The 26,230-nt window shown below is 35.0% G+C and overlaps 1 protein-coding gene and 1 long non-coding RNA gene across 2 annotated transcripts in view; one reads left to right on the top strand and one right to left on the bottom strand.

The window, feature by feature from the left end:
• LOC133635081 (guanine nucleotide-binding protein subunit beta-4-like) overlaps positions 1-22,003 on the top strand; it is a 52,535-nt gene extending 30,532 nt beyond the window's left edge. The window contains exons 5-10 of the mRNA XM_062027837.1: positions 6,918-6,981; positions 7,050-7,212; positions 10,770-10,836; positions 11,113-11,314; positions 14,007-14,223; positions 18,177-22,003. Of these exons, the coding sequence (XP_061883821.1) occupies positions 6,918-6,981; positions 7,050-7,212; positions 10,770-10,836; positions 11,113-11,314; positions 14,007-14,223; positions 18,177-18,283 (820 nt within the window). The 3' untranslated portion in view covers positions 18,284-22,003. The remainder of the gene's footprint in view (positions 1-6,917; positions 6,982-7,049; positions 7,213-10,769; positions 10,837-11,112; positions 11,315-14,006; positions 14,224-18,176) is intronic.
• Positions 6,899-11,649, bottom strand: LOC133635082 (uncharacterized). The gene is made up of 3 exons (XR_009822015.1): positions 11,010-11,649; positions 10,744-10,925; positions 6,899-7,280 (listed from the first exon to the last, which is right to left on the bottom strand). It is a non-coding gene; the product is annotated as an uncharacterized LOC133635082 (long non-coding RNA).
• Positions 22,004-26,230: the final 4,227 nt, after the last annotated feature.

Genomic DNA, 26,230 nt, shown 5'->3' with positions numbered 1-26,230 from the left:
GGAAGAGCATGTCCCAAATTCCAAGCTGCAGTTTTGAGGCATGTTAAAAAAAATAATGCACTTTGTGACTTCAATAATAAATATGGCAGTGCCATGTTGGCATTTTTTTTTTCCATAACTTGAGTTGATTTATTTTGGAAAACCTTGTTACATTATTTAATGCATCCAGCGGGGCATCACAACAAAATTAGGCATAATAATGTGTTAATTGCATGACTGTGTATATCAGTATCGGAATTGGTAATTAAGAGTTGGACAATATTGGGATATCGGCAAAAAAGCCATTATCGGACATCTCTAATTGTTATGACAGACCGCCTTAAAAAACAGAATGGAATTTTACATATTTTTACTGAATGAGACACCCAGAATGTGGGATTTACAATATTAACTATGAAGGGTAAAACACTGAATATTGACAACATATGAACGTCAACACCCCTCTCCATCCACATATTTTACAATCACGCGAAACGCAACAAAAATGGCGAAATATGAACGTGAAGAGTAAAAAAAAACCCACCTACACTCTGATATATCTGATACATCACTAAGCTTTGGAACTTTGTTGTAAAAATCTCCTTCCGCTTCTGTCGGTATTTGCTTTGTGTTTACAAGCAGTAATACATATCCTGTTCATAATAATAATATTTAGTTTTTGCAATCTATAAAAATGAGAGCCCCAGGCCACAGTATGAACGTATGAACTCTCATGTTGAGTCTTTACCTCTCTGTTTGCAACATGTGTGGATGTTGTGCAGCGTGAGCAGGAGGCTATTTGGCACACACCCACTGACATTTGCGCCTCACCGCTTGATGGTAGTGCAGCCCCGTGGAGCCACTTCCTGTCCCTAGAGAGCAGGAAAGGTGTGGTCAGGGTGTTTCCACATCTGCATTCTCTATTTTCATGTCCTCCTACTCTGGACTTCTCACACTCTCTTTCTGACCTCCACAATGCTTGTTTACATGTCGGACAAACAACCACTGAAAGGACAGGAGGGCCACTCATTTGAAGCCTGGGAATAATGTCTCCATAAAGTACTTTGTCTTACTAAATATATGTTTATCTTTGCGTTTTGACAGGAAACAAAATACATGTATTTAATGCAATCGCATAGTTGAACTTATATTATCTAACAGAAATGATCATATAAATCTAACCATTTTCTTTGTTAAAATATATATATATATTTTATCTGCTTGATTTATAATTTCAAAGCAACGTATTCATCAAATTGTACTCTGTAAAAATTACGTTTTACAGTAACGTCGTGAATTGTGTTTTTGCAGAAATTTACTGTAAATTAAAAAACAATACTGCTGTTTTTGATGGTAAAATTCAGTTTTTTACTGTAAAAAAACTGTGGTACCGTTTTGCCATTTTCAGTAATATACCATAAATTTTACAGTTTTTACATTTTAAAAAAAACAAGAACCAGTTGGGGGAATTTTACCATTAAAAAAAGCAAGTTTTCTATTTACAGTAACAAAAAAATACCATAAATTTGACAGTAAAATTCCTGAGAAATTAGCTGAGTTTTTTACTGTAAAAAAAACTATGGTACCATTTTGCCATTTTCAGTAATATACCGTATTTTACAGTTCTTGTTTTTACGGGGAAAAAACCAATCAGCCCAGTTGGCGGAATTTTACCATTAAAAAAAGCAAGTTTGTATTTACAGTAACAAAAAAATACAGTCCATTTGACAGTAAAATTCCTGGGAAATGAGCTGCTAGTTTTTTACTGTAAAAAAACACTGTTGTACCGTTTTGCCATTTTCAGTAATATACCGTAAATTTTACAGTTAGTTTTTACGGTAAAAAAAAAACTGTCAGCCCAGTTGGCGGAATTTTGCCATAAAAAAACAAGTTTTCTATTTACAGTAACAAAAAAAATACCATCAATTTGACAGTTAAATTCCTGGGAAATGAGCTGAGTTTTTACTGTAAAAAAACTGTGGTACCGTTTTGCCATTTTCAGTAATATACCGTAAATTTTACAGTTGTTTTTACAGTAAAAAAAAAAACTGTCAGCCCAGTTGGGGGAATTTTGCCATAAAAAAACAAGTTTTCTATTTACAGTAACAAAAAAAATACCATCAATTTGACAGTTAAATTCCTGGGAAATGAGCTGAGATTTTTACTGTAAAAAAACTGTGGTACTGTTTTGCCATTTTCAGTAATATACTATACATTTTACAGTTGTTTTTACAGTAAAAAAAAAAACCTGTCAGCTGAGTTGGCGGAATTTTACCATAAAAAAGCAAGTTTTCTTTTTACAGTAACAAAAAAATACCATAAATTTGACGTGAAATTCCTGGGAAATGAGCTGAGTTTTTACTGTAAAAAACTGTGGTACCGTTTTGCCATTTTCAGTAATATACCGTAAATTTTACAGTTGTTGTTTTTACAGTAAAAAAAAAACCTGTCAGCCCAGTTGGGGGAATTTTGCCATAAAAAAACAAGTTTTCTATTTACAGTAACAAAAAAAATACCATCAATTTGACAGTTAAATTCCTGGGAAATGAGCTGAGATTTTTACTGTAAAAAAACTGGTATCGATTTGCCATTTTCAGTAATATACTGTAAATTTTACAGTTTTTACAGTAAAAAAAACCTGTCAGCTGAGTTGGCGGAATTTTACCATAAAAAAGCAAGTTTTCTATTTACAGTAACAAAAAAAATACCATAAATTTGACGTGAAATTCCTGGGAAATGAGCTGAGTTTTTACTGTACAAAAACTGTGGTACTGTTTTGCCATTTTCAGTAATATACTGTAAATTTTACAGTTATTTTTACGTTAAAAAAACGCAAAAAACTGTCAGCCCAGTTGGCGGAATTTTACCATAAAAAAGCAAGTTTTCTATTTACAGTAACAAAAAAACAAAACATAAATTTGACAGTAAAATTCCTGAGAAATGAACTGAGTTTTTTACTGTAAAAAAACTGTGGTACCGATTTGCCATTTTCAGTAATGTACTGTAAATTTTACAGTTTTTACAGTAAAAAAAACTGTCAGCTGAGTTGGCGGAATTTTACCATAAAAAAGCAAGTTTTCTATTTACAGTAACAAAAAAAACAACTTACACTTGACAGTAAAATTCCTGGGAAATGAGCTGACAGTTTTTTTTACCGTAAAAAACAAAACTGTGGTAAAGTTTTGCCATTTTCAGTAATTAAGTAAATTCTTCAATTGTTGTTTTTATGGTAAAATATTACTGGAAATGGCAAAACGGTAGCAGTTTAGTTTTTTTACAGTAAAAAAAAAACTGGCACCGTTTTGCCCTTTCCAGTAATATACTGTAAATTTCACAGTTGTTGTTTTATGGTAAAAAAAAAAAACCCTGTCAACTCAGTTGGTGGAATTTTACCATAAAAAAGCAAGTTTTGTATTTACAGTAACATAAAAAATACCATAAATTCGACATAAAAATTCTGGCAACTGAGCTGACAGTTTTTTACTGTAAAAAAAACTTTGGTACCATTTTGCCATTTTCAGTATTACACCGTCAATTTTACAGTTGTTTTTTTTTTACGGTAAAAAAACTGTAAGCTCAGTTGACGTAATTTTACCATTAAAAAAATATATTTTCTATTTACAGTAACAAAAAAAACCTAAGCTGCCTTTTTTTTTTTTGCTGTAAAAAAAACTTTGCTACAGTTTTTCCATTTTCAGTAATGAAGTTAATTCTTTAATTGTTGTTTTTATGGTAAAAAAAACAACCTGTAAGACCAGTTGGTGGAATTTTACCATAAAAAAGCAATTTTCTATTTACAGTAACAAAAAAACATACATTTGACAGTAAAATTGAGCTGACGGTTTTGTTTTTTTTTACTGTTTTTCCAGTTACAGTAATAAGCTGTAAAAACCACCGTAAATTTTACAATAAAATTATTGCGACTAAGCTGCCAATTTTTTTCCCCGAAAAAACTAAATAATTTATTTAATTCATTTTACTGTTGGAAGTAAACATAATTGCCATGTGGCCCTCTGGGGCCCAAACATACCTGCCATGTGGCCCTCACTGACAATGGCCTTTGACCCCCTGGTCAAGTTTGACCCCCTGCGTGAGTCACACACGCAGACAAGACTTAGATGAAAGCCTGTTGTACACAGGAAGAGGCGTGGCTAGGGAGGGAGTGACAGGAAGTGTCAATAACGACACCACCACCCCGCTGAGTTACCACTCTAGCATCTTTATCCTCCACCATGGCCGTGATTTTCTGCATGCAGCCAATGTTTGATTGGCCTTCCTTCACTTTCCCAACATCCTACCACGTCTACTGTCCCTTTCATTTGCTTTGACGCACTGCCATCAGAAGATTCTGCCTCAGACAAAATGAAGGAAGAAAAGGTTAAAGAACTGCACTTTTTTTGTTGTTGTAATTTTACCCGTCATTCACACTCCTTATGTAAGACAAGAACACATGTTTTTCTTTTTTTTAATGCATTCTAGGTTGTAAAATATGGCAAGTAGGAGGTGGCTAACAATGCAGCTAATGGAAGTAGACTATTGTGCCCAAAAAGCGCATAAGTGCTAACGCAGACAAACAATTTTTTTGCAGCGCCGTGATCACAGAGCGCTAACATACTGAGCTGCTGCATCACCTCTGAGTTGGTGAAAGTTAATTCTGGATGATAAATCATGTCCCTCCCCTGGATAGTAGAAGGTTGTGGACATAAACCCGCACGTTGGTCAACTCTGACATCCAACTTACACCAGGAGATGGTCAGAAAGACGCTTGTTTTTTAACCCTTTGTGAGGATTGTGATTAACTCTTCATCTAAATGGGAAGATATAAACATCCCAGAGAGAGCAGACATTGTGCAGTAAGTGATTGTTTGATTATGTTCTTGTTTAGCACTTAGCAATACTGCTACATGATGCTTAGTGTGTGACTAAAGCTGCATCTGTTTAGCCTGTAAAACGTGTAGATCATCCTCCTTATATTCAGGCTCAAAAATAGAAGTTTCTGGATCATCATTTGTCCCAAAGTAGTCTTTGTTGTCTCTCATCAAGTCTGACATGATTAGTAGTCTTGTTGTTGTTGTTGAAGGGAAAGTGAACGTTGTGATGCATCTGTGAAATTCATATGCCGCTGTATGCTAAAAATGTAAATATTACATGTTATTATGAATGTTACTACATTATATATATACTTGCAGTGTGTATATTGTACATAGTACATATTGTTATGAAGGTGTCTGTTACTACATTATATATATACTTGCAGTGTGTATATTGTACATAGTACATATTGTTATGAAGGTGTCTGTTACTACATTATATATATACTTGCAGTGTGTATATTGTACATATTACATATTGTTATGAAGGTGTCTGTTACTACATTATATATATATACTTGCAGTGTGTATATTGTACATATTACATATTGTTATGAAGGTGTCTGTTACTACATTATATATATACTTGCAGTGTGTATATTGTACATATTACATATTGTTATGAAGGTGTCTGTTACTACATTATATATATATACTTGCAGTGTGTATATTGTACATATTACATATTGTTATGAAGATGTCTGTTACTACATTATATATATACTTGCAGTGTGTATATTGTACATATTACATATTGTTATGAAGGTGTCTGTTACTACATTATATTTATAGTTGCAGTGTGTATATTGTACACATTACATATTTTTATGAAGGTGTCTGTTACTACATTATATATATACTTGCAGTGTGTATATTGTACATATTACATATTGTTATGAAGGTGTCTGTTACTACATTATATATATATACTTGCAGTGTGTATATTGTACACATTACATATTGTTATGAAGGTGTCTGTTACTACATTATATATATATACACACTTGCAGTGTGTATATTGTACATACTACATATTGTTATGAAGGTGTCTGTTACTACATTATATATATATACACTTGCAGTGTGTATATTGTACATACTACATATTGTTATGAAGGTGTCTGTTACTACATTATATATATACTTGCAGTGTGTATATTGTACATATTACATATTGTTATGAAGGTGTCTGTTACCAAATTATATATATATACTTGCAGTGTGTATATTGTACACATTACATATTGTTATGAAGGTGTCTGTTACTACATTATATATATACTTGCAGTGTGTATATTGTACATATTACATATTGTTATGAAGGTGTCTGTTACTACATTATATATATACACTTGCAGTGTGTATATTGTACACATTACATATTTTTATGAAGGTGTCTGTTACTACATTATATATATATACTTGCAGTGTGTATATTGTACATATTACATATTGTTATGAAGGTGTCTGTTACTACATTATATATATACTTGCAGTGTGTATATTGTACATATTACATATTGTTATGAAGGTGTCTGTTACTACATTATATATATACTTGCAGTGTGTATATTGTACATGTCACATATTGTTATGAAGGTGTCTGTTACTACATTATATATATACTTGCAGTGTGTATATTGTACATATGACATATTGTTATGAAGGTGTCTGTTACTACATTATATATATACTTGCAGTGTGTATATTGTACATATGACATATTGTTATGAAGGTGTCTGTTACTACATTATATATATACTTGCAGTGTGTATATAAGTTGTTTTAGAGACTATGAAGGCTACAAAAAGTGACACTTATTAGCCACATCTTACAAGCGTTTATCATTTTTAAAGTAAAAAAGTGGGTTCTTGTCTCTCGTAATGATTGTGAACAAATTCCAAAAAAGTGCAGTTCTCCTTTAACTCGGAAGAAGTTCCCGAGTGTGCGACCTAACACTTGTACGTTGCCATGGCTTTCAACCCCCACATGCATGCACCATCGCCGCTGGTCTTCCCTGACAAGGCGCTCACCTTCATGCTTCTCCTCCTCCTCGGTGTCTTGCAGGCTCCTGGTCAGCGCCTCGCAGGATGGAAAGCTGATCATCTGGGACAGCCACACCAACAACAAGGTCTGAGGTCTCCTCCTTATTCTTTTTTTCAACACCCGGCATAGCAAAGTCCTGGTCTTCCTCCCCAGATCCAGGCCATCCCGCTGCGCTCGTCGTGGGTGATGACGTGTGCCTACGCCCCCTCTGGCAACTTTGTGGCGTGCGGAGGCCTGGACAACATCTGCTCCATCTACAGCCTGAGGACCCGCGAGGGCGGCGCGCGCATCACCCGGGAGCTGGCCGGACACACAGGTGGGCACGGCGAAGGTGGTCGGAGTCCGTTTTGCGCCGGGGACTTGGCTTAAACATAGTTGTGAGCGCTGGAGTGGAAAAACAACTTTTATTGATTTTTTTTCATACATAACCTCTAAAGGCTTAGTGGCCACATGCGTGGACAGCACCTTTTAGCTCTTATTTCCTAAATTGTGTACACTACTGAATTGGGGTCTTATGGCCACTTATGTGGACACTTATACTGCCATCTGGTGGTGTCAGAAGAGTATAACATACAATGGAAGTTGGAAAAAAAAAGTGTAAACACATGAAGTACACGTTTGTGTACTTATGGACTAAGTTCATCATATCAAAAGATAATTCTTAGTTTTTATTCTATTTAGGGTCCAATAAGCCCAAATAGCAAAGAGAAATAATAAAAAAAAGCATGTAAACAAACAGCTTGGGCCTTAAGAGTTTAATACTGCCATCATACACTATATTGCCAAAAGTATTTGGCCAGCCATCCCAAATGATCAGAATCAGGTGTCCTAATCACTTGTATAAAATCAAGCCCTTAGGCATGGAGACTGTTTCTACAAACATTTGTGAAAGAATGGGCCGCTTTCAGTGATTTCCAGCGTGGAACTGTCATAGGATGCCACCTGTGCAACAAATCCAGTCGTGAAATTTCCTCTCTCCTAAATATTCCAAAGTCAACTTTATTATAAGAAAAGTGAAGAGTTTGGGAACAACAGCAACTCAGCCACCAAGTGGTAGGCCATGTAAACTGACAGAGAGGGTCAGCATAGTGCAAAGACTTTCTGCACAGTCAGTTTCTACAGAGCTCCAAACTTCACGTGACCTTCCAATTAGCCCACGTACAGTACGCAGAGAGCTTCATGGAATGGGTTTCCATGGCCGAGCAGCTGCATCTAAGCCACACATCACCAAGTCCAATGCAAAGCGTGGGATGCAGTGATGTAAAGCACGTCGCTACTGGACTCTAGAATCAGAATCAGAAAAACTTTATTAATCCCTGAGGGGAAATTTTAAATTTTCAGCACAATTCCATTCCAGATCAGACAAACATTACAGGGAGACAGGACAGGATCAAACATTACAGGGAGACAGAACAGGATCGCTGACGAGCAGTGGAGACGCCTTCTCCGGAGTGATGAGTCACGCTTTTCCATCTGGCAATCTGATGCACCAGTGTGGGTGTGGAGGTTGCCAGGAGAACGCTACATTTCGGACTGCATTGTGCCGAGTGTGAAATTTGGTGGAGGAGGAATTATGGTGTGGGGTTGTTTTTCAGGAGTTGGGCTTTAGCCCCTTAGTTCCAGTGAAAGGAACTTTGAATGCTCCAGGATACCAAAACATTTTGGACAATTCCATGCTCCCAACCTTGTGGGAACAGTTTGGAGCAGGCCCCTTGCGCTTCCAACTTGACTGTGCACAAAGCAAGGTCCATAAAGACATACTCTGGTGTGGATGAACTTGACTGGCCTGCACAGAGTCCTGACCGGAACCCGATAGAACACCTTTGGGATGAATTAGAACGGAGACTGAGAGCCAGGCCTTCTCCACCGACATCAGTGTGTGACCTCACCAATGCGCTTTTGAAAGAATGGTGGAAAATTCCTATAAACACACTCCGCAACCTTGTGGACAGCCGTCCCAGAATAGTTGAAGCTGTAAAAGCTGCAAAAGGTCATATTGAACCCTACGGGTTAGGAATGGGATGGCACTTCAAGGCAGGTGGCCAAATACTTTTGGCAATATAGTGTATCTGGGGCTCTGATCTGAGGTCAGCAGAGACTCCCTTCCTGGGTAACACAGAACATCTCTGATAACGTACACACACATTCTGGATGACATCACGCCAGTGTGGTCAGAGGATCGTGATTATTTCTTCATCTAAACGGGAAGATATAAACATCCCAGTGAGAGCAGACATTGTGCGGTAAGTGAATGTTTTATTATGTTCTAGTTTAGCACTTAGCAATAATGCTACACGATGCTTAGTGTTTGACTAAAGCTGCATCTGTTTAGCTTCTAAAACGTGTAGATCATCCTCCTTATGTTCAGCTTCAAAAATCGAAGTTTCTGGATCATCATTTGTCCCAAAGTAGTCTTTGTGGCCTCTCATCAAGTCTGACATGATTAGTAGTCTTGTTGATGACGGGAAAGTGAACGTTGTGATGCGTCTGTGAAATGAATACTTAAAATGACCAAAATATGCACATGACATGTTATTATGAATGTTACTAGATACTACATATGTACTCGCAGTGTGTTAATGAAATTATGTTGGGGAGGGGGTTTTCGAGCGTCTTTTGGGGGGAATAGATCAAATCCTATTGGCTCCATTGTTAGCTGGCTCTTGCTAATGGTTATTTACAATTTAGAATGCATAAAAAAAAGAAACATGTGTTCTTGTCTTACATTATTTGTCCCAAAGTAGTCTTTGTTGCCTCTCATCGAGTCTGCCATGATTAGTAGTCTTGTTGTTGTTGATGTAAAAGGGGAAGATATAAACATCCCATCAGTCTTTATCCCAGTGACAGCAGACATTGTGCAGTAAGTGATTGTTTTATTATGTTCTTGTTTAGCACTTAGCAATAATGCTACATGATGCTTAGTGCTTGACTAAAGCTGCATCTGTTTAGCCTCTAAAACGTGTAGATCATCCTCCTTATATTCAGGCTCAAAAATATAAGTTTTTGGATCATCATTTGTCCCAAAGTAGTCTTTGTTGTCTCTCATCAAGTCTGACATGATTAGTAGTCTTGTTGTTGTTGATGTAAAGGGGAAGATATAAACATCCCATCAGTCTTTATCCCAGTGAGAGCAGACATTGTGCAGTAAGTGATTGCTTTATTATGTTCTTGTTTAGCACTTAGCAATAATGCTACATGATGCTTAGTGCTTGACTAAAGCTGCATCTGTTTAGCTTCTCAAACTTGTAGATCATCCTCCTTATATTCAGGCTCAAAAATAGAAGTTTTTGGATCATCATTTGTCCCAAAGTAGTCCTTGTTGCCTCTCATCAAGTCTGACATGATTAGTAGTCGTGTTGTTGTTGAAGGGAAAGTGAACGATGTGATGCGTCTGTGAAATTAATACTACGCCGCGTGCTAAAAATGTCATTATGAATGTTAACAGATACTACATATATACTTACAGTGTGTCTATAAAACCTTGATGGAGGTGTTTGGATGTTTTTTAAAGCACTTTATAGGGGGAATAGAGCTCCATCTTTTTGCTAGCATTTATTTAAGAGTGAGAATGCATTAAAAAAAAAGAATAACATGTGTTCTTGTCTCACATAAGGATTGTGAATGATGGGCAAAATTCCCAAAAAGTGGAATTTTGCCTGTTATCAATCATTATGTGAGACAAAAAGACAAAAGTTATTGGGATTTTTGCATTCAAACGTTCAAAAATGGTCTCATTGGAGGTAGCTAGCAATGCAGCTAATGCTAGCAATCAGTTCTACCTCTAAATGAGTTCAAATGCATTCACAAAGCGTCAACAATACTTCATTTATGTAAGCTGTATAATCACCAAAGATGAATCTTGTCTTCCTGCAGGTTATTTGTCCTGCTGCCGCTTCTTGAACGACAATCAGATCCTGAGCAGCTCTGGAGACACCACCTGGTGAGTGGGCAACTCTCTGCTGCCCCCTGGGGGGAGGAACTGCCTGTGGATGCAGTAAAGCAGTGGTCCCCAACCACCGTTCTGTGGATCTAACAAGAAAAGAAAAAAAAAAAATATTTTTTTATTTATAATTTTTTTTAATTAAATCAACATAAAAAACACAAGATACTTACAATTAGAGCACCAACCCAAAAAAACTAGTCAAAGACGTGTCCTGTCCAGGAGGAAAGAGTTCAGACATCAAACATTGCAGCTGTCTGTCTGTCCCTCCCGCAGTGCATTGTGGGACATTGAGACGGCCCAGCAGACGATATCATTCAGTGGCCACACGGGGGACGTGATGAGCTTGTCCCTCAGCCCGGACTACAAGACCTTTGTGTCCGGCGCCTGCGACAACTCCTCCAAGCTGTGGGACATCCGTGACGGCATGTGCAGGCAGTCTTTCAGCGGACACACCTCCGACATCAACGCTGTCAGCGTGAGTCACACACCTTTTTACAGCGGGTACCATACATTTATACAAGTGTTACTGTTACATGTGTGATGTCACACACGAGTGTTACTGTTACGTGTGACGTCACACGTGAGTGTTACTGTCGCATGTGTGATGTAACACACAAGTGTTACTGATACGTGTGCAACGTCACACATGAGTGTTGCTGTTACGTGTGTGATGTCACACATGAGTGTTATTGTCGCGTGTGTGACGTAACACACAAGTGTTACTGTTATGTGTGTGATGTCACACACGAGTGTTACTGTTGCGTGTCTGATGTCGCACATGAGTGTTACGTGTGTGACATCACACGTGAGTGTTACTGTCGCGTGTGTGACGTAACACACGAGTGTTACTGATACGTGTGTGACGTCACACATGAGTGTTACATGTGTGACATCACACACGAGTGTTACTGTTACGTGTGTGACGTAACACACAAGTGTTACTGATACGTGTGTGACGTCACACATGAGTGTTACTGTCACGTGTGTGATGTCACACATGAGTGTTACATGTGTGACATCACACACGAGTGTTACTGTTACGTGTGTGACGTCACACACGAGTGTTAGTTACGTGTGTGACGTAACACGAGTGTTACTGATACGTGTGTGACGTCACACATGAGTGTTACTGTCACGTGTGTGATATCACACATGAGTGTTACATGTGTGACATCACACACGAGTGTTACTGTTGTGTGTGACATCACACACGAGTGTTACTGTTACATGTGTGACGTCACACACGAGTGTTACGTTACGTGTGTGACGTCACACACGAGTGTTACTGTTACATGTGTGACGTCACACACGAGTGTTACTGTTGCGTGTGTGACGTCACACACAAGTCTTACTGTTGCGTGTGTGACATCACATGTGAGTGTTACTGTTCCATGTGTGACATCACACGTGGGTGTTACTGTCGCGTGTGTGACGTAACACACAAGTGATACTGATACGTGTGTGACGTCACACATGAGTGTTACTGTTACGTGTGTGATGTCACACATGAGTGTTACATGTGTGACGTCACACATGAGTATTACTGTTCCATGTGTGACGTCACACACAAGTGTTACAGTTACATGTGTGACGTCACACACGAGTGTTACTGTTACATGTGTGACGTCACACACGAGTGTTACTGTTACGTGTGTGTGACATCACACATGAGTGTTACTGTTACGTGTGTGACATCACACATGAGTATTACTGTTCCATGTGTGACGTCACACACGAGTGTTACAGTTACATGTGTGACGTCACACACGTGTTACTGTTACATGTGTGACGTCACACACGAGTGTTACTGTTGCGTGTGTGACATCACACACGAGTGCTACTGTTGCGTGTGTGACGTCACACACGAGTCTTACTGTTCCATGTGTGACGTCACACACGAGTGTTACTGCTATGTGTGTGACATCAAACGTGGGTGTTACTGTCGCGTGTGTGACGTAACACACAAGTGCTACTGATACGTGTGTGACGTCACACTTGAGTGTTACATGTGTGACGTCACACATGAGTGTTACTAATACGTGTGTGACATCACACATGAGTGTTACTGTTACGTGTGTGACATCACACATGAGTGTTACTGTCACGTGTGTGACGTCAAACACGAGTGTTACTGTTACGTGTGTAATGTCACACACGAGTGTTACTGTCACGTGTGTAATGTCACACACGAGTGCTACTGTCACGTGTGTAATGTCACACACGAGTGCTACTGTCACGTGTGTAATGTCACACACGAGTGCTACTGTCACGTGTGTAATGTCACACACGAGTGTTACGGTCACGTGTGTAATGTCACACACGAGTGCTACTGTCACGTGTGTAATGTCACACACGAGTGTTACGGTTACGTGTGTAATGTCACACACGAGTGCTACTGTCACGTGTGTAATGTCACACACGAGTGTTACGGTCACGTGTGTAATGTCACACACGAGTGTTACTGTTGGGTGTGTGATGTCACGCATGAGTGTTACTGTTGTGTGTCTGACGTGAGTGTTACTGCCGCGTGTGTGACGTAACACACAAGTGTTACTGATACGTGTGTGACGTCACACATGAGTGTTACTGTTACGTGTGTGACGTCACACATGAGTGTTACATGTGTGACGTCACACATGAGTTTCTGTTACGTGTGTGATGTCACACACGAGTGTTACTGTTGTGTGTCTGACGTGAGTGTTACTGTCGCGTGTGTGACGTAACACACAAGTGTTACTGATACGTGTGTGACGTCACACATGAGTGTTACATGTGTGACGTCACACATGAGTGTTACTGTTACGTGTGTGATGTCACACATGTGTTACATGTGTGACGTCACACATGAGTTTCTGTTACGTGTGTGATGTCACACATGAGTGTTACATGTGTGACGTCACACATGAGTTTCTGTTCCGCGTGTGATGTCACAGATGACCGTTACTGTGTAACGTCACACACGAGTGTTACATGTGTGACGTCACACATGAGTTTCTGTTACGCGTGTGATGTCACACACGACTGTTACATGTGTGATGGCACACATAAGTGAGTACAGTAACACATGAGTGTCACTGTGCACACGCCAAGATTAGATGCAAATAATTCTTCATCCTCCATGTGTGTACTTAAGCCCAGCTTTGATGGTCTGTGTTTCCTGGCTGCAGTTCTTCCCCAACGGACAAGCCTTCGGCACGGGCTCTGACGACGCCACCTGCAGGCTGTTCGACCTTCGTGCCGACCAGGAGCTGATGAAGTACGGCTACGACAACATCGTCTGCGGCATCACGTCCGTGTCCTTCTCCAAGAGCGGCCGTCTGCTGCTGGCGGGCTACGACGACTTCAACTGCAACGTGTGGGACACTCTGAGAGGAGAGCGTGCGGGTACAACACTTACTTACCTTCTTATGTCATTAGACACACCTTCTCCTCATTCTAGGTGTGTTCTTTATTGTCATGACTATTTACATCGTAGATTGTCACATCAAAACTATGAATGAACACGTGGAGTTATGTACTTAACAAACAAAGGTGTCCATATAAACATCATTATAGTTACATATGACTTTGTCCATATAAACATCATTATAGTTACATATTACTTTGTCCATATAAACATCATTATAGTTACATATGACTTTGTCCATATAAATATTATAGTTACATATTACTTTGTCCATATAAACATCATTATAGTTACATATTACTTTGTCCATATAAACATTATTATAGTTACATATTACTTTGTCCATATAAACATTATTATAGTTACATATTACTTTGTCCATATAAACATTATAGTTACATATTACTTTGTCCATATAAATATTATAGTTACATATTACTTTGTCCATATAAACATTATAGTTACATATTACTTTGTCCATATAAACATTATAGTTACATATTACTTTGTCCATATGAACATCATTATAGTTACATATTACTTTGTCCATATAAACATTATTATAGTTACATATTACTTTGTCCATATAAACATTATTATAGTTACATATTACTTTGTCCATATAAACATTATTATAGTTACATATTACTTTGTCCATATAAACATCATTATAGTTACATATTACTTTGTCCATATAAACATTATTATAGTTACATATTACTTTGTCCATATAAACATTATTATAGTTACATATTACTTTGTCCATATAAATATTATAGTTACATATTACTTTGTCCATATAAACATTATAGTTACATATTACTTTGTCCATATAAACATTATAGTTACATATTACTTTGTCCATATAAATATTATAGTTACATATTACTTTGTCCATATAAACATCATTATAGTTACATATTACTTTGTCCAAATAAATATTATAGTTACATATTACTTTGTCCATATAAACATCATTATAGTTACATATTACTTTGTCCATATAAACATCATTATAGTTACATATTACTTTGTCCATATAAATATTATAGTTACATATTACTTTGTCCATATAAACATTATAGTTACATATTACTTTGTCCATATAAATATTATAGTTACATATTACTTTGTCCATATAAACATTATAGTTACATATTACTTTGTCCATATAAATATTATAGTTACATATTACTTTGTCCATATAAACATTATAGTTACATATTACTTTGTCCATATAAACATCATTATAGTTACATATTACTTTGTCCATATAAACATTATAGTTACATATTACTTTGTCCATATAAACATTATAGTTACATATTACTTTGTCCATATAAACATCATTATAGTTACATATTACTTTGTCCATATAAATATTATAGTTACATATTACTTTGTCCATATAAACATTATTATAGTTACATATTACTTTGTCCATATAAATATTATAGTTACATATTACTTTGTCCATATAAACATTATAGTTACATATTACTTTGTCCATATAAACATTATAGTTACATATTACTTTGTCCATATAAATATTATAGTTACATATTACTTTGTCCATATAAACATCATTATAGTTACATATTACTTTGTCCAAATAAATATTATAGTTACATATTACTTTGTCCATATAAACATCATTATAGTTACATATTACTTTGTCCATATAAATATTATAGTTACATATTACTTTGTCCATATAAACATTATAGTTACATATTACTTTGTCCATATAAATATTATAGTTACATATTACTTTGTCCATATAAACATTATAGTTACATATTACTTTGTCCATATAAATATTATAGTTACATATTACTTTGTCCATATAAACATTATAGTTACATATTACTTTGTCCATATAAACATCATTATAGTTACATATTACTTTGTCCATATAAACATTATAGTTACATATTACTTTGTCCATATAAATATTATAGTTACATATTACTTTGTCCATATAAACATCATTATAGTTACATATTACTTTGTCCATATAAACATCATTATAGTTACATATTACTTTGTCCATATAAATATTATAGTTACATATGACTTTGTCCATATAAACATTATAGTTACATATTACTTTGTCCATATAAACATTATAGTTACATATTACTTTGTCCATATAAACATTATAGTTACATATTACTTTGTCCATATAAATATTATAGTTACATATTACTTTGTCCATATAAACATTATAGTTACATATTACTTTGTCCATATAAATATTATAGTTACATATTACTTTGTCCATATAAACATTATAGTTACATATTACTTTGTCCATATAAACATCATTATAGTTACATATTACTTTGTCCATATAAACATTATAGTTACATATTACTTTGTCCATATAAATATTATAGTTACATATTACTTTGTCCATATAAACATCATTATAGTTACATATTACTTTGTCCATATAAACATCATTATAGTTACATATTACTTTGTCCATATAAATATTATAGTTACATATGACTTTGTCCATATAAACATTATAGTTACATATTACTTTGTCCATATAAACATTATAGTTACATATTACTTTGTCCATATAAACATTATAGTTACATATTACTTTGTCCATATAAACATCATTATAGTTACATATTACTTTGTCCATATAAACATTATAGTTACATATTACTTTGTCCATATAAATATTATAGTTACATATTACTTTGTCCATATAAATATTATAGTTACATATTACTTTGTCCATATAAACATTATAGTTACATATTACTTTGTCCATATAAACATCATTATAGTTACATATTACTTTGTCCATATAAACATTATAGTTACATATGACTTTGTCCATATAAACATCATTATAGTTACATATGACTTTGTCCATATAAATATTATAGTTACATATTACTTTGTCCATATAAACATTATAGTTACATATTACTTTGTCCATATAAACATTATAGTTACATATTACTTTGTCCATATAAACATCATTATAGTTACATATTACTTTGTCCATATAAACATTATAGTTACATATTACTTCGTCCATATAAACATCATTATAGTTACATATTACTTTGTCCATATAAATGTTATAGTTACATATTACTTTGTCCATATAAATATTATAGTTACATATTACTTTGTCCATATAAATATTATAGTTACATATTACTTTGTCCATATAAACATTATAGTTACATATTACTTTGTCCATATAAACATCATTATAGTTACATATTACTTTGTCCATATAAATATTATAGTTACATATTACTTTGTCCATATAAACATTATAGTTACATATGACTTTGTCCATATAAACATTATAGTTACATATTACTTTGTCCATATAAACATCATTATAGTTACATATGACTTTGTCCATATAAACATTATAGTTACATATTACTTTGTCCATATAAACATCATTATAGTTACATATTACTTTGTCCATATAAACATTATAGTTACATATTACTTTGTCCATATAAACATTATAGTTACATATTACTTTGTCCATATAAATATTATAGTTACATATTACTTTGTCCATATGAACATCATTATAGTTACATATTACTTTGTCCATATGAACATCATTATAGTTACATATTACTTTGTCCATATGAACATCATTATAGTTACATAATACTTACAGTCTCCAAGAAAGTACTCATAAATACCCAGTAACAAACGTGTCCGCATCACAAACTTTGTAAATGATTGTGGCCGCTGGGTGTCACCAAAAAACAATGACCACTCCACTTCAACTTAAAGACAGCAGAAGTTCATTACAATAAGTTAATGTATTTCATCGCTATACATTGTTGTCTGTTTGACCTTGAAAGAGAAGAAAAGGTGTAACCTTGTTGGCGCGAGCCCTCATGTGCGTTACTACTTCCTGTCCCCTCAGGCGTGCTGGCGGGACACGACAACAGAATCAGCTGCTTGGGCGTGACGGACGACGGCAAGGCGGTGGCCACCGGCTCCTGGGACAGTTTCCTGCGCATCTGGAACTGAACACTACATTATCTTTCTACACAGTGAGGGCGCCTTTACTTTGAAAGTCTTCATCCTCTTCTACTAGGATGTCATTTTTACATGTGTATATAAATATGTATTATAGTATTGTGTGTATTTCCATCATCACTGTACTGCAAACACACAAAGTGTCACATCATTTGAGTCCTGACTACCAAACATCACTTTTTTTTTTTTACATGGAGTTATGCCGACAACTTCATTCAAGAAAAACGTGTCAGCAAAATTAACAATTCAGTTTGTTACATTTAGTGTTCAATTCACTGTCAAACAAGTCAGTGTCAAATAAATCACTGTATAAAAACATCAGGGTAAAACATTGTTGAAAGTGTTTTAAATTCAGTGTAAAATAAAAAAAAACTGTCTAAAAATTCAGTGTAAAGAAATTGTAAAACAATTCAGTGTAAAGAAAAATGTGTAAAAAAAAAATGTAGTGTAAAAAAATCATTGCATAAAAATTCTGTCAAAAAAATTGTTGCAGAAAAGTTTTGTGGGAAAAAATGAGTTTGTAGGAATTAAATATTTACATTTTGTGTAAAAAAAAATGTAGTATAGAAAATTGTGGGAAAAAAATCAGTTTGTAGAAATTAAATGTTTAAATTTCCGTGTAAAAAAAAATGTAGTAGAGAAAAATTTTGTGTAAAAAATGTGTTGCAGAAAAATTCAGTATCTAAAGTAAACAATCAGTGTAATAAAATGTTAGAACAGTGTTTTGAATTCAGCGTAAAATAAATCACAGTTTAGAAATTCAGTGTAAAGAAAAATGTGTAAAAAAAAATTTAGTGTAAAAAAATCATTGCATAAAAATTCTGTCAAAAAAATTGTTGCAGAAAAATTTTGTGGGGAAAAATGAGTTTGTAGAAATGAAATGTTTAAATTTTGTGTAAAAAAAATGTAGTACAGAAATTTGTGGGAAATTTGTGGGAAAAAAATCAGTTTGTAGAAATTAAATGTTTAAATTTCCGTGTAAAAAAAAAATGTAGTACAGAAAATTTTAGTGTAAAAAATGTGTTGCAGAAAAATTCAGTATCCAAAGTAAACAATCAGTGTAATAAAATGTTAGAACAGTGTTTTGAATTCAGCGTAAAATAAATCACTGTTTAGAAATTCAGTGTAAAGAAATTGTAAAACAATTCAGTGTAAAGAAAAATGTGTAAAAAATGTTGCAAAAAAATTCAGTGTAAAAATCACTGCATAAAAATATCAGTGTAAAGAAAATTGTTGCAAAAAAATTTTGTGGGAAAAATCAGTTTGTTGAAGTAAGTGTTTACACAGATTTTTTTTGCACTGAATTTAAAGAAATTCGGTGGAAAGAAATATTTAAGGCAGAAAAATTCAGTGTAAAAATCACTGCATAAAAATATCAGTGTAAAGAAAATTGTTGCAAAAAAATTTTGTGGGAAAAATCAGTTTGTTGAAGTAAGTGTTTACACAGATTTTTTTTGCACTGAATTTAAAGAAATTCGGTGGAAAGAAATATTTAAGGCAGAAAAATTCAGTGTAAAAAAAAACACTATAAAAAAATCAGTGTCAAAAAAATGTTACCAAAAAAATCAGTGAAAAAAAATTGTTAGAGATTCAGTATGAAAGAAAAAAAGTGAAATTAAAAAAATTACCGCAAAAAATGTCAGTGTCAAATAAAATTCAGTGCAAAAACAAAGACCCACTTCCAGTAAATTAAGATTGCACTGAATAATTTTTAGTGAATTTTAACAAACTGAATTTTTAAACACATTTTGCTCACAAATTTGAATTCAGTGTAATTGTCAGCTAAATTTGATGCATAAAAACGGAGCTGGATCCATTATGTGTGTCAAAGAAGTGTTGTTGGTATCAAAGACTCAAATGAATGCTTTGCCAGTCCTAATTAGTGCTTGATTGGAAGGAGCGGCCTGTGAGGTCATGTGACCAGGAAGAACATGGAGGCCATGAGAACTTGGAAAGGAAACATCTTCCTCACAAGTTGAAATGGATCAAACATCTCAGCATCACTTTGTGTCCTCACTAAATATTACACAGCAAACTGGACACATGGAACCAGAAAGCTGACATTTGTTGTGTGTTTGCTATAAAAAATAAACTATGAAAAAAAAAAAGATCTGAAGTTGATCTAAAAAATGAACATAAAAAAAACAAAAAAACATACAATTTGTATGACTTATATGTAACACTTTTAAGAGTGGGACCCTTTTGGATCCCCAAGAATGTTAGTGGGATTTTTTTTTTTTAAGGTCCAGTTTTCTTTGACAAAAAGGGCATAAAACAAAAACATAAAAAAATAATAAATCTGAAGTTGATTTAAATGATAAAAGTAAACAAATGAATGACTTATATTCTTGGATGCCCAAAAATCTTAGTGTGATTTTATTTATTTTTTTCAAACTCATTGCTCAAAAATTAATGAATCAAAATCAATGTTATGAATTATTGAGCTAATTAAGGCTCCAATGACTTCACATCAAATATTACACTTTGACATATTTTTAGGCCCAAAATATTGCATATTTTTTGTATTTGCCATAAAAAAAAAAGTTTTCTTTGCCAAAAAGGGCATAAACAAAAACATTTTTAAAAAAAATCTGAAGTTGATTTAAAGATTTAAATGATAAAAGTTTAAGATTTTTGGGGATCCAAGAATATAAGTCATTCTTTTTTTTTTTTTTTACTTTTATCATTTAAATCTTTAAATCAACTACAGATTTATTATTTTTTTATGTTTTTGTTTTATGCCCTTTTTGGCAAAGAAAACTTGACCGTAAAAATGTTTTCAAAAATCCCACTAACATTCTTGGGGATCCAAAAGGGTCCCACTCTTAAAAGTGTTACATATAAGTCATACAAATTGTATGTTTTTTTGATTTTTTTACGTTCATTTTTTACATCTTCAGTATAGCAAACACAAAATATGCAACATTTTAGCCCAAAAATATGCCAAAGTGCAATTTTTAATGTGACGTCATTGGAGCCTTAAATATGTCAATAATTCATAACATTGATATTGATTCATTATTATGTTTTGAGCAATGACAGTTTAAAAATAAAATAAAATCACACCAAGATTTTTGGGGATCCAAGAATATAAGTCAATTCTTTTTTTAAATTTAATTTCATCATTTAAATTTTTAAATCAACTACAGATTTATTATTTTTTATGTTTTTGTTTTATGCCCTTTTTGGCAAAGAAAACTTGACCGTAAAAAAATTTCAAAAATCCCACTAACATTCTTGGGGATCCAAAAGGTCCCACTCTTAAAAGTGTTACATATAAGTCATACAAATTGTATGTTTTTTTGGGTTTTTTTACGTTCATTTTTTACATCTTCAGATCTATTTTTTTCATAGTTTGTTTTTTTATAGCAAACACAAAATATGCAACATTTTAGCCCAAAAATATGCCAAAGTGTAATTTTTAATGTGACGTCATTGGAGCCTTAAATATGTCAATAATTCATAACATTGATTTTGATTCATTATTATTTTTTGAGCAATGACAGTTTAAAAAATAAAATAAAATCACACTAAGATTTTTGGGGATCCAAGAATATAAGTCATTCTTTTTTCTTTTTTTTTTACTTTTATCATTTAAATCAACTTCAGATTTAAAAAAAAAATGTTTTTGTTTATGCCCTTTTTGTCAAAGAAAACTTTTTTTAATGGCAAATACACAAAATATGCAATATTTTGGCCCAAAAAATATGTCAAAGTGTAATATTTGATATGAAGTCATTGGAGCTTTAATTAGCTCAATCATTCATAACATTGATTTTGATTCATTATTATTTTTTGAGCAATGACAGTTAAAAAAAATAATTATAAAATCACAGTAGGATTTTTGGGGATCCAATAATATAAGTCTTTTTTTTTTTGTGTGATTTTATTTATTTTTTAAACTGTCATTGCTCAAAAAATAATAATGAATCAAAATCAATGTTATGAATGATTGAGCTAATTAAGGCTCCAATGACTTCACATCTAATATTACACTTTGACATATTTTTTGGGCATAATATTGCATTTTGTGTGTTTGCCATAATAACAACATATGAAAAATATAATAAATCTGAAGTTGATCTTAAGATTTAAAAGATGAAAGTGAAAAAGCTTCAAAGTAAACCCGCGATGCAACTTGATGTAAAAAGATCCACATTGTGCACAATGACCTTCCAGGCTGCGCTCCTTTCACACAAAGTGATAATACGACTGTATTTGTGTTAATTGACCTTTGGAACAGAATGGGAGGGAAAGCCGAGGTAGCAGTGAGGTTCTGCTACAAGACACTTATTTCTACTGCCTGGAAAAGCTGCCTTTTTGCCCGACATGTTCTGTGTAAAAACGTGTGTCAGAAGCCTCCTTTAACACTGCCTGCAAAAAAAAACAAAATTCTGCCTTTCTGCTCTGTCGTCGACAAAGACGACCCGGCAATTTTCCACCTTTTGGAGCTGCTATCAGAGCCCACTTCTACTCTGCAGGTAAAAACTGTCCTTGGTGTTCTGTGTAAAAGACAGAAGTCGGACATTTATTTGCTCATTTTAGTACCAGAAGCCCCTTTTACACAGGAGGTACTATCTCATCTCAGACCCTTTTCCACCGCCGAGGAGGGCTGCCATTATTCCTGCTTTGTTCTGACGTATTCTGTGTAAACAGCATTGAGGTACATTTACCAGGCAACTTTCCAACTTCTCTTTTTTTATCGGAATCCCTTTTTACACAGCGTTTTTAAGTGTAGCTGTTCTGTGTAAAAGGCATGACAAAAAGTAAAAGCGAGGATTATTCCACCTTTTTTTCCACTGCCTGTAAAAGCTGCCATTTCCTGTGTTGATGTTCTGTGTGAACGGCACTGACTCAGAACCAAACCCGGCTTTTTTCCACCTTTTTTTTTGTTTTGACACCAACTGTAAACCTTTTTCCACACTTTGGAACATTCCACATAGTTTCTACCTTTTTTTTTCCCCACTGCCTGTAAATGCTGCCATTCCCAGTGTTGATGTTCTGTGTGAACGGCACTGACTCAGAACCAAACCCGGCTTTTTTCCACCTTTTTTTTTTTTTGACACCAACTGTAAACCTTTTTCCACACTTTGGAACATTCCACAAAGTTTCTACCTTTTTTTCCATTGCCTGTAAAAGCTGCCATTTTTCTGCCATTCCCCGTGTTGATGTTCTGTGTGAACGGCACTGACTCGGAACCAAACCCGGCTTTTTTCCACCTTTTTTTTTTTTTGACACCAACTGTAAACCTTTTTCCACACTTTGGAACATTCCACATGGTTTCTGTGTGAAAGTACACAATATTACTCTCATGCTCCATGTTTGTGTGAAAGGGGCTTCTGTCCCGCATCCTTAAGAGTTTACAGGACTCTAATTCCGGATTTGTGGAGGGTAAAGAAGTCCTGAGCACCCAAGTGTCCATTCGGGCTTTTAGCGTGTAGCTTAGCGGGCTAGCCCCGCACACACAGCCTTTATAAAAATTTTTAAAAAAAGCGACAGCAAGAAGTTAACGAGCTAAAGGACTTCCACTTGCTGATCTGTGTGAAAGGTTTGGGCGATACCAAGTAATTTCAGGGACAGTATCGCCCGCGATTAAGTGACGACCAGCATATCGTTATTGCTCAACAAATCAAAGTTATTGATCAGGTTTGCGATCAAGACATGTTTGATTACCTAAAATCTTCAATATTATCAGACAAAATTCCTCGATATTTCAATCGTTTGAGTAAAATAAAATCCATCGTGTGCAAAAAAAAAATTACTTTTGGCAAAGAAACAATATTTGTTGCTGGTGTTGTCATTATTTCACGCCGAGTCAGCAAGTGGAAAATATTTCATGTTTATTATTTATGAGCAACATTTATTGTTTTTCAGTATCATCGACGTCCGTATCGCCATGCAGTGTCACATGACACAAATGATGTAAACAGCAGGGACTTAAGTCACTTTTCTACTTTGTCAATCATGTGCAAACAATAAAACTTTTGGAAGAACTCTCTTGTGCTTTTTGTGTCGACAACCTGTTATGTCGACATGTCTACTGCCCGCTTATGTCAACAGCAGGTTGATACACACTACCCGCGTGTGTTGACTGCCCACTTAAGTCACCCGCTTGTGTCGGCACGTTTACGTCCACTGCCTGCTTATGTCAACAAACTGTCAACAGCATGTTGATATGCACTACCCACTTAAGTCGACAACCCACTTATGTCAGCATGTTTACGTCGACTGCCTGCTTATGTCAACAAACCATCTGTCAAGAGCAGGTTGATACGCGCTAGCCGCTTAGGTTGACTAACCACTTCAGTCGACAACCTGTTATGTCGGTATGTTTACGTCGACTGCCTGCTTATGTCAACAAACCATCTATGTCAACAGCATGGTGATACGCACTGTCCACTTATCTTCATTACCCATTTATGTTGACAATTAGTCTATATCAACAACCCATTTATGTCAACAACCTGTTTATGTCGACAGCCCGTTTATTTCAACAACCAGTCTATATCAACAAACCGTTTGTCGACAACCCATTTGACAACAACCAGTCTATATCAACAACCTGTTTATGTCGACAACCAGTCTATATCAACAACCTGTTTGTCGACAACCAGTCTATATCAACAAACCGTTTATGTCGACAACCAGTCTATATCAACAACCCGTTTGTCGACCACCAGTCTATATCAACAACCTGTTTGTCGACAACCAGTCTATATCAACAAACCGTTTATGTCGACAACCAGTCTATATCAACAACCCATTTGTCGACAACCAGTCTATATCAACAACCTGTTTATGTCAACAACCAGTCTATATCCACAACCCGTTTGTCGACTTCGAATCCTTGAATGTTTGTCTACAACCAGTCTGTCAACAACCCGTTTATGTCAACAACCCGTCTATATCAACGACCCATTCATGTCGACAACCAGTCTATATACACACCCCGTTTATATCCACAGCCCATTTATGTCGACTTTGAATACTTGAATGTTTGTCGACAACCAGTCTATATCAACAACCTGTTTATGTCGACAACCAGTCTATATCAACAACCCGTTTGTCGACAACCAGTCTATATCAACAACCCGTTTGTCAACAACCAGTCTATATCAACAACCCGTTTGACGACAACCAGTCTATATCAACAACCTGTTTATGTCGACAACCAGTCTATATCAACAACCTGTTTATGTCGACAACCAGTCTATATCAACAACCCGTTTGTCGACAACCAGTCTATATCAACAACCCGTTTGTCGACAACCAGTCTATATCAACAACCCGTTTGTTGACAACCAGTCTATATCAACAACCTGTTTATGTCGACAACCAGTCTATATCAACAAACCGTTTATGTCGACAACCAGTCTATATCAACAACCCGTTTGTCGACCACCAGTCTATATCAACAACCTGTTTGTCGACAACCAGTCTATATCAACAAACCGTTTATGTCGACAACCAGTCTATATCAACAACCCATTTGTCGACAACCAGTCTATATCAACAACCTGTTTATGTCAACAACCAGTCTATATCCACAACCCGTTTGTTGACTTTGAATCCTTGAATGTTTGTCTACAACCAGTCTGTCAACAACCTGTTTATGTCAACAACCCGTCTATATCAACGACCCATTTATGTCGACAACCAGTCTATACACACACCCCGTTTATATCCACAACCCATTTGTCGACTTTGAATACTTGAATGTTTGTCGACAACCAGTCTATATCAACAACCCGTTGTCGACAACCAGTCTATATCAACAACCAGTCTATATCAACAACCTGTTTATGTCGAGAACCAGTCTATATCAACAACCCGTTTGTCGACAACCAGTCTATATCAACAACCTGTTTATGTCGAGAATCCGTCTATACCAACAACCTGTTTGTCGACAACCAGTCTATATCAACAACCTGTTTAAGT

This window comes from Entelurus aequoreus, linkage group LG19, assembly GCF_033978785.1.
Source record: "Entelurus aequoreus isolate RoL-2023_Sb linkage group LG19, RoL_Eaeq_v1.1, whole genome shotgun sequence".
In the NCBI taxonomy this organism is placed as follows: Eukaryota; Metazoa; Chordata; class Actinopteri; order Syngnathiformes; family Syngnathidae; genus Entelurus; species Entelurus aequoreus.
The sequence above is the reverse complement of the archived record's forward strand: the minus strand, read 5'-3'. Positions and strand labels throughout refer to the sequence as shown.